The 18135-nt window shown below is 57.8% G+C and overlaps 2 protein-coding genes across 4 annotated transcripts in view; one reads left to right on the top strand and one right to left on the bottom strand.

Annotated features, from left to right (window-relative positions):
• Positions 1-15658, top strand: part of GNAZ (G protein subunit alpha z) — a 50269-nt gene extending 34611 nt beyond the window's left edge. For both annotated transcript variants that reach the window (XM_074321015.1, XM_074321016.1), the window contains exon 3: positions 13808-15658. In XM_074321015.1, coding sequence (XP_074177116.1) covers positions 13808-14152 — 345 coding nt within the window. In that variant the 3' untranslated portion in view covers positions 14153-15658. The remainder of the gene's footprint in view (positions 1-13807) is intronic.
• Positions 1-18135, bottom strand: part of RSPH14 (radial spoke head 14 homolog) — a 76784-nt gene that overhangs the window by 43627 nt on the left and 15022 nt on the right. The gene's annotated exons all lie outside the window — the stretch shown is intronic.

Genomic DNA, 18135 nt, shown 5'->3' with positions numbered 1-18135 from the left:
CCAGGTCTTCATCTGCTTTGGCAGCTTCCAGTGTGCACTCAGCTGCCCCCTGCTGTTTGCTAATTTCCCATCAGTGACTGACAGCGGGGGACTTGGATCAAGCCAGGGAGATTTAACACAAAAACCAATAGGAAACCGGTCTCATTTCAATTGAAGCAGAAATGGACTGGGGCTTGGAAAAAGGCATTCTTCCCTGCAAGGGAACCGTGGAGGGTGGGTTGAGGTGAGAGCAGGCCAGCAGCCTGCTGGGTAGCCAGGGGCCCTTTCCCTTTCTGGGCCTGGGCGTGAAATGGAGCAGGACATGGGAGCCAGACCCTTTCAGAGCAAGTGCTCCCAGTGTTGGCCCTGGGAATTTGCTGTCCCAGAAGTGGCAGTCTCTGAGTATATCTGAGTCACCCCGTCAAGTTACAAGGTGCCCACCACCCATGTCACACTTATCCCAGGGGCTCTAGCCAATGCTTGTGGGAGCAGGAATGGGCTTCTCTGGCTCTAAGATCCTGTAAGTCTTTGATTCTAAGGTTCTGTGAAGGCAGCCAGCAAACAGTGATCTATGTATGTTTGGTGTGCCAGGCCTGTGCTGAGGTCCCACAGGGCTGGGTGGGTGGGTGCCAGTGTCCTGGTTGGCCCGCTGACTCCCAGGGGACGGCTCGGTCAGATGGGCAAAGGCCCTGGTTGGGAAACAAGCACATGGCCTGGATGCAGGGCCACCTCCATCCAGCTCACACTGGGGCCATGGGTGGGACAACCAGGGTGGTTGTGTGTCCATCCGGGTTGCCCAGGTCCGGGCTCGGCCCCCTCGTCCTTGGCGCAGCTCCTGAGGAGGTGGGGCTGTCCAGCCAGCAGGCCCAGCGTGGCCTGGAGCGGCTGTGTGCCTTGTGGTTGGCCACAGAGTAGACGGAAGGATGAGAGATGGGTTGACCACACTTGTATTGTGGTGCCCAGCTCTCAGGCCTGTGCTGGGCACCGTAGGTGAGGTGGTGGGACCACAGTCCTTCCTCTCCAGGTGGGAAAACGAAAGCAGGGCAGAGGGAGGAGACTGGGCCGCCAGGCACTGTGGTGGGGTCCTGCCTGCACAACCTCTAAGCCCCCCCGCCCAGCGAGGGGTGGCCCACACACACAGATGAGGAAACTCAGACTAAGAACAAGCTGCCCTGGTGGCACAGCCAGTCTGTCACCTGAGGAGGACTCCTTGCTGTTACTTAGGGTCACCCAAGTCCCCTCCACACTGCACCATGGGGAAGCCAGACACCAGCGCACAGGTTGGCCCACCGAGGGTGGGAGCGTCAGAGGCGAGGAGGCCCAAGGCTGAACTGCTGCTTGAGGCAGGAAGTAGCTCTGCTATTTCTGGCAGGTTCAGAGCACAGGTTTCAGGCTATTAGGGCCTGAGCTACAGCTTTACCGGCAGCCTGTTATCTTGTTTAAACAGCCCTTGCTGTTTGAAGTGGCAGGCCTGGCCGATGCTGTTACTGTGAGCATTGCAATTGTCACTGGATGGGGCGGGGGCGCGAGGGGACTGGCAAGCGATGACTCTGACTTCTAGACTCATCAGAACCCCCCCACACAGAAGCCCCATCTGTCGCTGGCCTGAGGCCTGCAGGGCTGAGCACTCTAAAATGGGCCGCTCCTGAGCCGCCTGTCCCTGCCTGGGGGGGGAGCGAGAGTTCCGGGGGTGGGCAGGGGTTGGGAGGAGAGGTGGGGGCCCATCTCTCATCCCTGGGGGAAGGTTGAGGTGCCCATGAAAACTTGAGGCCCAGGAGTGTCTAATGGCACGAGCTGTGCCACCCCCCTAGTTGCTAATCTTTCTGTGCCACTCGCTAATCTCCGTTCTAGCAAGTCCGGTGGCCTCGGTACTGTTTGCAGGTGGCAGTCAGCTCGGTGGCAGGAGCAAGACCTCCCCACAGGAACACACCAGTGGAGTCAGGTCCTGGGGCCTCTGCACAAAACCCCTGGGGGTGGCCACAAGGGGCTAACACAGGAAAAGAACACCCGAGCCTTCACCCACCAAGACACAGCTCACGGAGTTCCTGGTCATTTTAAAGCTGGAAGAGCACCCGCTTATCAAACGCCTTTTCAGTCACTTTTGCCAGATTGATCCTCTGAATGGTGGAGCTACAGTGAGAAAGGACACTGGCCAACCGTCAGTGGAAAGCCAGGATCGGGCAAGGCCTGCTGAGGGGGAGGGAGGCCCGGCCCTGCTGTCGTCCATGGTCCCAGCCAAAAGTTAGGCAGAAGGAGGGGAGGCTGACGAGAGGCGGAGGCCTGTGGGCTCCTCTCCACCCTCCCTGCACAGGGGAGGTGTACCTGTGCGGGAGGGCAGGGCAGGGGTACGCAGGCACCCACGCCTCCTCTCACCCCAGCCCCCGCACACACGGCTGCCACACAGAATGCCTACAGTGTGTACCATCTGGCCCTGCCTGCCATCGCCCCATGTTCAGCAGACCGCCCTGGCGGGGCGTGGGAGAGAGCAGTCCCCGTGACAGACAGGGCACTGCGTTCACGGGCCGCCCATGAGCAGTAACGAGCGGGTCCAGTGCTGCCCAGAGCTGTGCAGCAGATGAACAGAAAGGGGTCAGGCGATGAGGGTATGTTGGGGAGCCCTCTCCGTGGGCAGGGAAGGAACAGCATGGCGGAGGCCCTAAGGCAGGAGGGGCGGGTGCTCCCAGGATGAGTCAGGGAGCCAGGCAGAGTGTGGGGACCATCCGCTCGTGATGGAAGCCACGGGGGGGCTTTATCCAGGAGAGTGAAGTGATCTGGGTGGCTGTGGTGGGGTTGCAAAGTGAGTCACGGAGCAGAAGCAGGGAGATGGGTCCCAGCAAGAGACGGACGTGATGGCAGTGGGAAGGAGAGGCATGCACAGATTTGAAGGGAAAGGATCCTGGCAGAGCCTCCAGCCTGACCCTGGACCCTCCTCCCCCCATCGTCGCCGGCCCTCCGGTCTGCACTGTGTGGTGCTGGACAGTTGGCACATGTGTCCCTGCCCTCACTCAGTCCTCAGGAGCCAAGGCTGCTCCTGCTCCTCTCTGTCTCTTGAGACGGGAGTGCTGTGCCCTTGGTAGGAGCTTAAGGTATATCCACGAGTGACCTGGGTCCAGAGAAACGGTGATGAGAGGCCAGCCTAGGCCATCCAGGGCAGGCTGGGCTTGCATCTCAGCACTGCGCCGACCATGACGCTCGTGGATTGGGCACGCGGGCCCTCCAGCTTCCTTGTTACCTGTTGGCCACATTTCTGTTGTGACTCATTTCACCATAGCCCAAAATAACTACTGTCTCATAGCCACCAGGACCCAAGGCTCTCCGTGAAGGTAGATTTCAAGGGGAGCCAGGAACCCTGTGAGGGCTGCTTCCTGCCTTGCTAAGACTGTCCCACACGTGTCATCCAGGAAGCCCTAAGGCTGAAAGGAGCAGGGAGAAAAGGGGTTCAGATGGAAAGGGTGGGTGCTGAGCTGAGTGGGCGTCTGACTAAGGGTCCTGAGAGTAAAGTGGCTGAAAGTGGGTACACAGTACTGAGCAGGGGAGGCCCCCAGTGGCTGTGACTGGTGAAGGGAGGGCAGTGAGGAGGGGTGTGGACTGGGAGCTGCTGTCCCTGCCTGTGGCAGTGCCCACCTGTTTAGGTCTCGATGCCCCAAGGGCCCAGACTTGGGGAGCGGGTGTGGCTGACCCCCAGCCTGGGCAGCTATGGGAGGAGGAACAGGTGGCTGCATGCCCCACTACTCCCATTACTCGCACGGCTGGCCGCAGTGCCCCCTGTCCTGTTCCTGCTGCCTGGCTCCCGGGGCGGTCAGGGGCTCATTGATTCATTAGCCTCATTAATCTAATTCTCCAGTCCAGCACGGCAGCATTTAGGTTTGCAGGAGGAAGAAGTGGGGAACGCTAACCAGATTGGTCTGGAAGTGACCCTGGTCATCCAGCTCTGTCCCCAGACACCTGCCTGTTTCCTGAGGCCAATAGCAGTGGGGGTATGGCAGGTTGGAGGGGTGGCTCTGGCTGTCCTTCGTATTGGAGGGTGGGGGCTGGCAGAGGGACCTAGGCAGTGAGGTGAGGCCTCTGAGCCTTAGTTTCCACATCTGTACAATGGGAACATTGGGAGGAGCCCTCCCACAGCTTATCTCCCTGGCACGTCCAGGAGGAGCCCCTTATAGCCACTTCTGTGAGGTGAATGGAGCTGGACATCTGGGCATCATAGCAGCCTCCACACAGAGGACGAAGCAAGGCCCAGTGCCATCAGCAGCTGTCGAGGCTAATGGCCATGGGGGGACATGGGCGAGATACCACCCAGTGCTCCTTCAGTAACAACGCCAGCTTCTCACCTCCCACCCACCCGGAGGTCTCCTCTAGCAAGGAGCAGGTCACCTCAAGGGCCTTTCCACTATCCTGTCCCTCAGGGAGAACGGGGTCCCTCACACTCCCAGAGCCCCTCCCCCAACCCCCCCAAACAAGTAGACAGTGATGGATGACGTTTGTCAAACCAGCTGGCCAGGGCCAGGCCTGTGTGCCGCTGTGGAGGGTCACCTGGCCAGGCTCAAGGACTGGCAGCTTCCTCCAGCCATCGGTCTGTGTTGGTGTGTGAGGCTCTGGGGGCAGAGGCTTCCTCCTGGTTGTCATGGAAATGGTAGCGAGAGTCTGCCGAGTGTCTGGGTACTGAGCTCAGCAGAGGGAAGGGAACAGCCACCCTGGGTCGCAGCTACTGTCACAGACTCAGCAGTTCAGCAGTGGGAAGCACCTGAGGGGCTGCCATGCTCCTGAGCCCGCCTGCACAGAGGGTAGCTCAGAGACCCACCATGGTGACTGACAGCAACCACATCTGCCCTCTTACCCACATGGGGTTATGGTAACTCCACCCAGGTGCTGCCTACGCCAAGCACACAGGCCCTGCCCTTGGGAGACACTTCAATGAGGAGATGAGATTCCTTGGGTCAGGTTGGGGGCGTGGAGACGGATTCTAGCAGGCGACTGCCAGGAGCTGGAGCTGCCTGGGGAGGCCCAAGCTCCCAGGCCCCGTCCCTGCAGGCGAGTAGGGATGACTCAGACTCCACCACCTGCTCCCTCGTGGGGCCGCTGCCGAGAAGGAGTAGCCTTACCGCCTGGCTACGTTGGTTTTGTCTGTCTGCCCATCGCTATCTCCTGTTGTCAGCCCCCATGTGCATCATGAGCTCCCTGTGGACAGGGGAGGGTACATACTGGCCTCCCCCTCAGGCTCAAAAACAGACTGGCAGCCACAATCTCCAGCCCCAGCCGGGCAAGAGAGGCAGGCACAGCCCAGTCGCCAAGAGAGACCCAGGAAATCTCACGCCTTGGGACAAAGCACAGCTGCTGCCCCAGCATCTGTGTGGGGTGCGGTGGGGCCCTGAGAATGGGAGGAAGCCGTCAGGAGAGGTTTCTTAGAAGAGGTAAACGGCAAAGGATGCCTCAGAGCGCAGTGTCAGGACAGCAGGAGTGTGCTGGCCGTGCAGCCACACACACACATCAAACTGCTCCGGGATCCCCTGGAAACTGGTTCAAGAGGACGTGACAGGCCTAGGGTCACAGTGCAGTTTGGTGGCAAAATGAAGTGTGGCGCCCCGCGGGGCCAGCAGTGCACTGCTGCATAAACGCAAGGTAGTCAGGCGTCCCCACCTCACCCCACCCTGACCTACCCAAGGGCCTGACACCGTGGTCCCTGCAGTCCCACATCCCCTGGGGTGGGGTGTCTGAAATCCAAGCTCTCCTGTTTGCAACCATAGACTGCAATCACGGCACCAGAGAAGCCACAGGATATCACCTGGCTCTGGGGCCCAGGGTCATGTCCTTAGGCGTTTAGTCCTACCCACAACACAATGGAATCCCCGCCTGTGGCACCCAGGAAACGACAGGCATTGCTCCTGGCATTGGCACAGAGCACTAGGCTGGCCAGGACACCAGCGCCCAAGGCTCCCCCTCTTCACCCCATCTCCCTGGGGCTCACTTCTATACCATAAAGGATGGCACTTGGCTGCATTTCTGCTTTCCAAAGGGCCCCTCTCCTGCTCCCCCAGCTGCCACAGTCCCAGGCCCTGCCTGGGTATCCCTCAGCTTCCTTGCCCCCACATACACACCAGGTCCTTTGCCCTTTGACCCATCAGGCAGTAGCCTGAGATACCGGCAGGTCCAGGGTCCCAGTCAGTGGAAATGCCTCCACACGGTATGTGGCCAGTGGTGCAGGGGACAGGTGGTGCGCGGCCAGGAGACTAGACTACCACAGCCAGCACACAGCGGTGGGTCTGGAGTCAGGGAAGGAGGCGCTGGCTGCCAGAGGAGGAGACGGCTGGGCAACAGGACAGCTGCAGCGGAAAGGCTCCCCTCCTGTGAGGATGGGCCACTTCCGGATGGGTCGGGTCCGGGGCGGGGGGAGGGGGGGGACGAGGAAGCACTGGGCCAACAAATAACGCATGTGGGGGTCAGGACTGCGAGTGCTGAGTGGAGCCTAGTGCAGGTGGAACCTGTACAGAGTGACCCGAGCGGGTGCCTGGCTGGGCGAATCCAGAAAGATCTGCCAGCGCCAAATACTGAAGCACGGAATAGCGACCCTCTTCATGTGAGGATAGCGACCGTGGTGAGGACTTAAGAGCTGGGGTTAACTCATCAGAAAGCAGGGGGGACTATGGCTGGGTGTCCCGATCTCCAGCTAGAAGGAACTCCTGCTCCATGGGACACTGTACTCATGTGGGACACGTGAGCAAGGAGAGAAAAGAATATTCTGACAGCAGCAAATTCTAACACGCAGCTTGCTGAGCTGACCTGGCCATGCTCGTCTCGCATGAGTTCACCCTGACCAGGAAGGCCGCGTGGGACAGCTGCAGCTGTAACTTCTCTGGAAGGAGAGCAGCGCATCCCGATGTTGACTAAATGGCATCTTTGTGACAGTAGCATGGGGCCTTGTGCCCAGATGAGGCTCTGCTGGTCCCAGCATCCTTCTCACCCCCAGATCTCACCCTGTCCCCAGCTTTCGGCAGCACTTTTCCCTCGTCCAGTGCTCCCATGTCCCTGTCCTGCCTGCCCGGGCTCCCAGTGGCCACTGCCTCCCCTAGCCTTCCCTTGGGGACAGCTCGTCAGCCCTTCAAAACACAGCTAGTAGGAGTCTACCCTGTTCCCAAAGGGGCCCTCCTGTCCTGTACCCCTCGGCCTGAGAAAAGACATAGGTCAGGATTTTGCACCTGCTGAGACAAACTATGACCCCAAAAGGGAAATGAACTCTGGGAAGATGAGGCCCCTCAGCAGACGGACGGGCTGTGGAAGCACAGGGCTGCGAGCCCAGTCTCAGCCCAGTCGGGAGACTCTTCGCCTCGGAGCCCAGGGCCGGGGGCACCCTGAGTGCAGCCTCTGCCTACCTCCTGTGGCCACCCAGCAGGGCCACCTGAGCACCCGCAGGCTTTCCTAGGCTTCTCTGTAGCTTTGCGGTGAGGAGAAACATACACACACCCCTCGCTCATCCTGAATGACTTGTCCCCCACTTCTTTGGGGACAAAGCATAAGCCGTTTCCCTGAGTGCCTGATGCCATCCTGGAAGTGGTTTTACTCTGGAGGTACAAGCCAGCGGTTCCATAGCTGCAGATGATTCTAACAGGGCTCCCCCCCCCCAACTCTATCCAGCCATACACCTGCTGGGACCTCAGGGCACGGGTCTAACAAATGGGGCCCACTTGCCCTCCCCCAACTGGAGAACTCAGGTTGTCCAGGCCCAGACTCCCCCTTGGCAGGGCTCAGCATGGACCAGGGAGGTCGCAAGGTTCCTCTCACCCACCAGGCCCAGAGAATAGGCTCTCACCAGCGATGAAGGGGCGGGCAGGGGCACTAGCACCACACTGAAGATGGACAGCCAACTGCTGACGAGGGTGTGCCACTCACTGTACCAGCAGTGGCCCTAGGCCCTTGAGCCACACCTTGCCAGGTAGCAGGCAGCTCCCACCTTAGTGCCCCCAAGCTTTCTACCACAGAGCCCAGAGGGGCCAGAGGCTTGGCTGTCATTTCATGAAGGGTGCCAGCTTCACGTCCAGCCTCGCATGGAACCTCCTTGGCTCGTCCAGCCAGGGCACTGCCCTCGGTGCCCTTGGAGCCTGGCACTCTATTCCCCAGGCAGGTCTTGTGGCTCAGAGGCAGAATGGGCAGCCACAGGGATGGCTCCGTCCCTGGTGAATGGAGCTCATTCATATCCACAGCTCAGCTTCCCAGCAATATTTGCAATGTGAGAAGCTGAATTCATGATTCCCATGAGCAAACAACAGGCGGACTGGGCTTTCCAGGCTGTAGCAGAACCAAGAACTCATCCTATAGATGAGGAAACAGTCCCAGGGCCAGGTAGCCTCCCGGTCTGTCCCTGCTGAGTCTTCTCCACCCCTTGCAGCCTGGCCACATGGCAGCTCCTGACCTCAGGACCATGTCCTTCCCTTCCCTCTTCCTTTCAGAGCCCTACCCGCCACAAGGCCCAGGTGAAATGCCCCCTGCTTCAGGAAGCCCCTCCCCCCCATTTAGCTCAGTCATACCCGTGATGGCTGCTACAGCAGCTGGTGCCTGGGTGTGGGGACTAGCTTTCCATGCATGTCCCATTTTAGCCCTCACCCGCCTCATGAGGGAGGTATGTTTAATGGACCCCATTTTATGGGTGGGGATGCTGGGAAGAGGCTGGCCTAACAGCAAGTGGAGAGGGTTCAGAGCCAGAAGGTTCTGACACAGTGTGTCACAGTCCAGGTGACAAATGGGGAAGGCCCAGGCAGGTATCAGATCTCCCGGCTCAGCAGTCTTGGGAGGTGTCACTGGTCCCTGGAGCTCGGCGAGTGCTCGCTGAAACCCAGTCTGTAGAGTCCAGCCGTCTCTTCCGTTCCCAGAGCTGCCTCAGCCGAATCGCACAGCAGCTCGGTGCTGGGGATGGAGGGAGGCAGATCTTCCGATGAAAGACGAGAGACAATCCAGTGCCAAGGCAAGGGGCCGTGAGTGGCACAGGCGAGCGCCCCCTGGGGCAGTAGCGGAGCTGCAGAACACGGCCCAGCAAATCCAGGCTCTCACATCAACACCTTCATTCCCTCCTCACAGCAGTCCTGGTATCGAATGCCACAACCACCCCCAGTTCGCAGGGGAGGAAACAGGCCCAGCGAGGAGAAACAACCTGTTCAAGGTGTAGCGAGCCCTGGTAGTGAGAGGGAACCCCAGGCCTCTGGCCCCAGACCCTGTGCTCATAACCGGGGTGACAGCAGGAAAGCCTTCATAGCAAGTCAGGACCGAGGGGTGAAGGCCCCCTCACTAACACTCACACCTCAGCTCACCCTACTCCCAGGATGTCATTCCAGGAGCCAGTCTGGACCAGGCCTTCACAGGTGCTCTCACGTGGCAGCCATGCATGGGATGAAGGCCTTTGCCACTGAGTTCAGCATTGAGCAAAGACTCCACTCAGGCCAGCAAGTTGGAAGCCCCTTAAGGACAGGTCATCAGGTGCAGCCACAACCCAAGCAGGTGATACCCACATGCCACCCTGGGGTCCGTTCAGTGGTGTTGAGTATATTTGGACCTGACCACACAGAAGCTGTCTTTTTTGCAAATGGTCAAAGAAATGACTTGTACCACCCTGGGGACTGCCCAGCCACCCACTGTCTCCCAGTGTCTGACCTGCTGTGTTACAATCACTGGCTTTTCACCGCCAAGCACTGAGATTCCCACCATTGCACAGTCTTCTGAAAGGAATCGTGCCCTTCATGTTGTTTATATAAATGAATGTTCAGACAAACCCCAGACTCCTAGAAGGTGCCATCTCCCTGATGAGCAGGCCCTGGAAAGAGCTGGGTGGGCATCAGAGCCCTGGCTGGCTCTCAGGCAACTGCCAGTAAGTGCGTTTCCTCCTGGGAGAAGCATCCGAGGCTTCTGCTCCATTTCAGCTGGAGAGAGAAATGCCAAGGACGGCTTCTTGCTGAAGAGAACGTGTGGTTGGTGGAAACGGGTTCTTCGTTGAGCCCTCGTAGCTGGACATCCAGGCCTCCATCTCTGTCTCATTGGGGTTAATGTGGGTAGGCCCCCACCTTGCAGTGTGGTCTTGGGTGGCAGAGGTGGCTCCTCTGACTCTCGGTGTGAGGAGATGGTGTTTGGGCTGATGGAAGTGGCGGCAGGATGGGGGTGACGTGCTGCAAGGGCTCCAAAGCTGCCCCTGGCTTTGCTCGCTACACAGGTCCAGCTGGACCACACGAGGATGCCTAGCCCTGCCTTACCACCTGCAGGACCCTCGGCAGCAGCTCTGGCCCATGACACCAAGTGGACAGTCAGAGGAGAACTGGGTGGCCGGGTTGGGGTCGGGGAGAAGAATGGGGCCACAGCTGGCACCCCGGCCACGCATACCCAAGCAAGGGCCAGGATGTGCTAGAAGAGGCCCCAAAGGCCGTACAGAGATCGGGACTATATCCTGGTGCAGGGGGCACAGCCAGAGGTGTGCCACAGGAAGATGCGTGGGGTGCCGGGGCAGGAGGAGAAGTCGGGGGGCTCCAGGATGAAGGGGCCTTGGGCGAGGCCATGGAGGGCGAGAACATGGAGAGGTGGGAGGAGGGGAGAGGCTCACGGCTGTGTTGCTGCTGCCTGGGGGAACCCTGGAGGACGGTGGGGTGGCGCCAGCTTTTGGGGCTCCCTTCTCCCATACTCACACTAGTGCACGCGCTTCACATGGTTTCCAGAGTTACAGCCCAAAATAGCACACTCCTTTTTCAATGATTTGTGATTCGAGACGTCAGGACGCTGCTCTGCCCACCTGGCAGCACTCGGGCTGTAGGAGCACACACTGCAGTGGTAGTGGCACCGTGGGCACCGGCCCGCCCCGCCCACCCCCATGGGGGCAGGGCGTCTACACAGATAGAGGTTTTCTGGTTATTCTCTGATGCCCATCGCTTCCTGGGTGCCTGAATGATAGCCAGTGTGGTTCCCCGTGGATTGTCCCAAGGAAAAAAGGCAACTGGGAAACGGCCCCAAATGCCTGCAAAACCAGAGGAGCCCCAGGAGCAGGACCTGAGGTGAAGGTGACAGCAGGTCGTGACGAGGCCAGCTACAGTGATCCTAGGAGAGACTGAGGCCCAGGACATGGCTGCCCTCGCAGCTACCTCGGGACGCACGTGCCTGAGTTCCAGGAATTTCCAGCTAAAGAGCGTGAGAGTCCGATGTCCAGCTCCAAAGTGTCTGCCAACGGGTGTCCATGGGGCAGAAGGGCTCTCAGTGTGTCAGGATTCATGGGGGCTGGTCCGCGGAGTCTCAGGTCGGCCTGAGGTAGGTGCTGTGCAGGAGGGTGGGTCGGCTGTCCGGGGTGTAGGGGCCACTCCACTCAGGACCTGGCAGCTGACCTTTTCCCACACACACATACCCCACGGAGGACCAACCAGCCAAGCCCCCTGTGTGACTGCTGGCCTGTACGCATGCACTGTCTCAGCGTGTGGAGGAGGCCCATCCCAGATTTCAGGGACTGTCCACCCAAGGGGCTGGGATGGGTACAAGAGCCACCCAGCTCTCACGCCAGCTGACCAGTAGGGCTCAAGGAGGCGGGCCCTGGCCCCCAACCAGATACCCATGCCAGGACCCTAACCGTGTTCTGACCCTCTCACTGGCCCCCACTCTGGGCTTGCCCTCCCACCCTTGAACCTTAGCTCCATACCTAGCCACTGGCTGGCTGGGTGCCACCTGCTGGTGACCAGACCACCCCCTTTCATCCTTGGGGGGGAAGGCGCTCTGACTGGTTTCTGGGGCTCCTTTACCTGCCAAAGAGCTGAGACCTGTCACTGACCCTCAGGGTGTGCTCAGTAAGTATTTGTTCAATGAATTAATGGATGCATGCTAATGGCCACATCTATTATTCATCCGATGCAAAATTGGGGGTCAGAAGCACAGTCCCTAATTATGACATCATTCGTAAGAGAAATGACAGCTCTGTTAGTCTGTACCATGTGGCTTCCAGGAATCCATTAACGCTAATTACTCCCCAGGAGAACGTGACAGTCCTAGTCTACCACTTAGCACTAGCATTTGGGAACGTGTGGCTCCTCCAGACACTGCTGGGAATGGGGCTCTTGCATCTTGTTTCTCTCTGAAGAAAGGTTCACCCCCCCAACCCCAAGACCTGAGACTCCTCACTTTTTGGAGCTTCTGTTATTCCTGAGCTTGTGCTAAAGGCACAACATTGGTTTTGAAAAACATGGTGGAGCATAAGGTCTCCAGGCACCTTCTCCGTGATCAGGGTGTGGGGGGGGGGCGGTAATGACGGTGCCTCTGGGCATCCCCCACCCATTCAGCCGGGTTTCTTCTCAGCACTGATGCTGTCAGGCCTGAACCTCAGTCAGTCAGTCTCTCTGGGAGAGCAGGGTTTCAGCGTGGCACCCCCACCCTGGCGTGACTTCCCTTGGGCCCAACAGCACCGCTTGTCTACCCTGTAGATACAGTGATCCTGGGGCTCCTGGCTGTGGGACTTGGAGCACATTTCCTGCCTCTCTCAGCCTCAGTTTCTTCATCTGTACAATGGGAATAGGAAGATGTCAGGATCAGACAAGCGGGCGCCCTGTGTCTGTATTCTCAGCGCCAGCGGCAGTTTCCATGGTTGTTACCCTGGTATAATCTGGTCAAAAAAGTCCTTAAATACAAAGACTCAGATCTAAACTAAACTGGTTCCAGACTTTGGACACTCAGTTTATTCATTTTATTGTAAAACAAGGGGCAGCTTCCACCAGCATAATTCATCAGCAGTAAACGTTCCTTTTAGCAGTTACCGTGTTTCCTCGAAAATTAAACCTAGCCAGACAATCAGCTGTAATACGTCTTTTGGAGCAAAAATTAATATAACACCTGGTTTTACTATAAGACCGGGTAGAATATAATAATATATAATATTATATAATAATGCCAGGTCTTATTTTACTATAAGACCGGGTCTTTACAGTATAGTATAGTATATAATATAATACCGGGTCTTATATTAATTTTTGCTCCAAAAGATGCATTAGAGCTGATTGTCCGGCTAGGTCTTATTTTTGGGGAAACGGTAAAACTCTCAGTTCTGTGTGGAAACAGTGGGTTTTGGAGTCAGGCAAACACATTATGTTCCTTAGAAGCCCACAGTCACTACAGCACATTCAAGGTCCTCAGAAATCGGGGTGGTAAAGAAAGGCAGGTGCCATGCTCTGTGGTCACTGCACCCCCTAGGCCACCACCCTTGAATTTTCTGTACCAGGCAGTGAGGCCACAGGATGTGTCCTGGGCAGGTAGAGGCCCAGCAGGGATAGAGGGGCCTGAGCCTTCCTCAGCTCTAAACTGGAGCCTTTAGTGTTGGGAATACAGGCCCTACCCTCACAGGCTCCAGCTGAGGTACCACATGTGTCAGGATCAAGGCTCAGCGGGCTGCCGGGCAGAAGGCTGCCATGCTCATGTTGAGGGAGGTGTGATGACAGTATCTCCCGTTGGAGACGTGAGCTTACATGGGCAGGTGGGGCAGGCTGGGCCCTCAGGGTGTGAGGTTGAAGGTGCCCCAGGCCACGGGGCTGCGGGAGGCCAGGTGCAGCCCCAAAGCCACTTGTCGCCACTGGTGTCCAGAGGAGGGGCCAGCGGGGTAGCAGAGCCTGTTACACGTGCCAGACTTGGCGTGAAGCGTGGTGCTGGCCACTCCGTGGGCTCCAGAGCCTGTGGGAGGCGGGTGAAGACAGACTTGATGTGGTGGAGGAAGGATGTCCCAACAAAACAGGGAGGCTATTGTGGAGGCCAGTGCGGGAGACCCTGCCAAGGGGGCTTCGGGTCTAGGGCCGTCCCCAGCTGCGCGCCCCGATTAACACCAGCACGTTCCTCCCCGTAGAGTCGAATGGCAGAGAGCCTGCGCCTCTTTGACTCCATCTGCAACAACAACTGGTTCATCAACACCTCGCTCATCCTCTTCCTGAACAAGAAGGACCTGCTGGCAGAGAAGATCAGACGCATCCCGCTCACCGTCTGCTTCCCCGAGTACAAGGGCCAGAACACCTACGAGGAGGCCGCCGTCTACATCCAGCGGCAGTTCGAGGACCTGAACCGCAACAAGGAGACCAAGGAGATCTACTCCCACTTCACCTGTGCCACTGACACCAGTAACATCCAGTTTGTGTTTGACGCGGTGACAGATGTCATCATACAGAACAATCTCAAGTACATAGGCCTTTGCTGAGGGGCTGGGCCAGCCCGTTTGCCTGTGGCAACCCCCCCCCCCCAGGGTGTCACACCCCAACCCAGCTCGTGCTAGGGAGACCCGGCCCAGGGGCAGAAAACGGGGCCTGAAGAATGTGTCCCCGCCGCCCCTCCACCTCATTGGCCCCCACGTTTCCAGCAACATAAATATATCTGGATAGACTGCTAAGTAGGTAGACACACACGCGCGCACACAGGGTCTGGAGACAGCAAAGTTCCCCAAAGTGTAGAGGTCTCTCTAAGACTTGAGGGGCTATCACCAAGTTCCCTACAAGCCCTTCCTGTCCCTTCACTCTGCCTTCCCGAGTCCGGCCCACTATGCATGGGGGCCTGAGTGGGACTACGTGGCGAGGTGGCCGGGCCACCTGGAGGAGGCCAGCTCTGCCCCCGCCCCGGACTAGGGAGCTCTCGCCACTGACCAGGAGAAAGTGCTAGAGGGTCCACACGCCTTCCCTGCTGGACACGCCCACCTCTGGCCTACTCGGTACCACGTTCCTCGTTCTCGAACCAGGGTGTGAGGCCAGATGACAGCACGAACCAGACCTCCAGCCACTCACAGCTCTTTTTAAACAGCTTCAAAATATGCAGCAAAAATCCACACAATAACATGAGTGGCACAATTCATTTCCAACTAGGCCAGCTGGGTTCCAGCTTTTCTTCTACTCGTCTGATGTTTTATAAATCAAACCTGGTTTTTCTTCTCTGACATCCTTTTTTTTGGCCAAACCTCTTGTGGTGTTTTCGCAGAAAAACAAATACAGACAATTTCAAATGCAGTTGAGGATTCTTTTTTAAAATGCAGATTTTCAAAACCTATTTTTTTTCAGGTGGTCCTTTTTGTGTCTGGCTTGCTGAGTGTAACAGTTGTTATCTGGACGAGTCTGTCCCTTGCTCCCGAGCGACGCCTCTCGGGGCAGCGTTGTACATACGCCTGTGCAGCGTCCTCTCGTTACTGGTGCAGTTTCTGCTTCGTTTTTATTTCAGAAAATAAATGTGATGTATTTAAAGAAGGCTCTTCACCTAGGAGCGAATGAACAATAGCTAAATGTCTTGGTATTTAAAGAGTAATTTATGTGTGGCTTTGCAAGTGGAGGAAGGGGAGGCGAGAGGCGGGCCCCCCTGCATACCCTGCTCCTGAGATGAGCTGAGAGCGGCTGCGACTCCTGTGAAGGCTCAGCCAACATTGCAGCCTGAGGGAGGCCCTGCTGGGACCCCAAGCTCCTGCCCCAGGGCCTGTGGCACCTGCCACCAAGAAAGGACCTTGGCCGAGGACCGCGTGTAAATATGAAACCCTGCCGCTGCCGAGAGGGAAGGCACCGCCAGAGCCCTTGCCAAATCTTCTCTCTCTGCCTTTGTTCGGTACCCGTGTGTCCAAGGTCAGGGCGCAGAATCACAGCCAAGGACTTTAAGAGACGTACAGAGGAGCTGATATGGTATGAAAGTCAAAGATTGTTTACTTTAAGAAAATAAAATATCCTGAATGAGCCGAGCCTTGTCCCGGCGTGCTGTGTGCATGCAGGGCTCATATCTGGGGGGAGGGGGCAGCCAGGGGCACCTTCCACCCTGAGGTTCCTTTTTCTATGCCACCCGCCCCCCACACACATTTAGGTAAAATCATCTTGAAATGAACGTCAAGAACAAACAGCCTCGATAGGAAAGACGCTGCAGAAGAGGGGAGCCCTGCCAGGCCCCTGTGTCCCGAAGAGCTGAGGTTTGGGGGTGATGATGGCTCTTGCCCCTCCTGCTATCCCCAAGCCCCTGCCCAGGCTGCACTGCCATCCTAGAGACCCCTCTGGCAGGGTCAGATTCATCCCCACAGAGCAGAAGCAGTATGCAGAGAGCCTGGAGGGTGCCAACAACCCTCAACAGTGTAGGGTGGGCCCTATAAAGTGTGGGGAGGAGGGGACCCCCTGGCCCACCGTTTGCTGACTGGTTAGAGGCTTCTCCATGTGACGGAAAGCGCTAATTAGAAGTCAAGGAAGTTCATTCACCCTGCACCAGGCTCCTTACAAATTATTTTAACACTCACTACCAAGGCAGTTTGTCTTATTTTACAGATGAAGAAAGGGGCCCAACGTCAAGGGCAGAGAGCGGTGGAAATGTTCTTCTCTGGAGGAACAGTGGGGGCCGGTTCCCCCTGAGGCCTGGGTCCTCGCCTGGCTCTGCCCCCAAGTGCTCTGCCTGGACAGAAGGGACAGGAGCCCACGGGGAGCACATAGCCACCCTGTACCACCGCCTCAAATCCAGTACCCACACAAAGCCCTGGACGAGGGGAGGCAGACAGACGTGCACACGTGTGCACACACGCAGATACTCGGCCTTCAGATATACACACGAAGCTGATATTCTCCTACCCCCACCCCTGAGCCCACTTGGAGATTCCCTTCACACCTTCCCATGTCACCAAACAGCAAAAAACCAAGGGGGCTTTTGTATAAGAGGAAATAACGTGTGACTTATAATCATTGAGACTTATTTTGCGCTTTTAATGTGAACAAAGCAGTAATCTTGCTGTGAGCATCTTTAACCTAAAAATGAATAGCTAGAGGGAAATGAGAGTATTCTGCCTTCTCTCCTGCTGTGGTCGAGGATGGGAGGAGGCTGCCCTGGGCCAGCGTCCTCCCGGCTCCCACCCTGCACTGCACTCTTGCTCTGCACCCACCCTTCCTCTCACAAGCCCGCCACAACCGGCCCTTCCCCATGCTCAGTCCAAGAACCCTCGGTCCCTCAGGGCGCAGGTCTCTGGGCATTGGAAGTCCCCTCCCTCCTGCACGCCACCTCTTAGCGCACCCGTGCCAGGGCAAGGCGGGAAGGGGTGTCTGGACTACCCGACCCACTGTGCCCGAACAGTGCCCAGCTGAGCTGATGGTTCAGGAGGGAAATGAGATCAAGGACTAGCAGAGGGGAGAGTAAGAGGAGGCTAGAGTTGGTGGCAGGACACTGAAGGGGAGAGGCACTTCCCTGTGCAGGGGGAGCTGGTCCAGCCCCACCCTCTGCAGGCAACTAACCCCTCCCAGGTCCCACCATGAGGGCCCAACTTTCTCTCCCAGGACACACTGAGGAGTTGTGGGCTTCAGGGGTGCCCACCTCCCCTGTGGCCCATGCAGCCACCCAAGATGACGCAATGGGGAAATGATAGTGCCATGTTAACCTCAGCTCCCCTCTGTGATAACTGCGCTGCACACAGGGCCCCTCCCAGTACTGGGAAGCCGAGAATATTGATTCTATTTTACAGAAGAGAAAGCAGAGACAGTGAGAGAGGATGACTTCCTAGCATCACTGGGTATAAAGAGTGACCCGACAGGGCCTGGGTCCCCAGGGGCTGTGCTCCATCTGTCCACACTCCCCGTAGCCCACATGAGGTCCTGGCCATTGAGGACAACAGGGAGGGCACAAGGTGTGGGTCCAACTGGCACAGCCGCAAAGAGGGCTGCTCTGCACCGTGAGGACGAGGGGCCGCGGCGAGGCTGGACGACACCCTGGCAGGCTGGCCTCACCAAGAGACGAAGCGGCTGAGGGGCTTCAGGGCTGAGTAGGTCCTAGACCAGCTGCCACCTGGTTCTGCCCAGCACGTATCCCTAGAGGACCTGACCCCTTTGGTAATTCCATATGTAACAGGCTGTCGAATCGCCTGGGAATATTGTGAAGACATGTGGAGAAGGCTGAGAAAAGCCGCCTGCCCTGAGACAGAACATGTGGAGAGGTGCTGGGACCGTGGCCAGGCTTGACTGGGCCAGATACGGGAAGGCTCTCCTGGCTGGGGAGGGGAGGGGAAGGTGGCTGAGGAGGCTGAGGGGAGAGGAGGCACCTAGTAGGGGCAGCAGGCTGGGACTTTGCTAAGTCCAGGAAGGGGGCAACTGCCCATCAAAGACAGTCAGACTGAGGCTGTGCCCAGGCCTTGGTGGCCCCAGCCCTGAGGCAAATGAGAAGGAAAGGCCCACCCTCTGGGGCAGCCAGCCCCGT

Source organism: Rhinolophus sinicus, linkage group LG16 (assembly GCF_036562045.2).
Source record: "Rhinolophus sinicus isolate RSC01 linkage group LG16, ASM3656204v1, whole genome shotgun sequence".
Lineage (NCBI taxonomy): Eukaryota > Metazoa > Chordata > Mammalia > Chiroptera > Rhinolophidae > Rhinolophus > Rhinolophus sinicus.
This window is presented reverse-complemented; position numbering and strand designations above follow the sequence as displayed.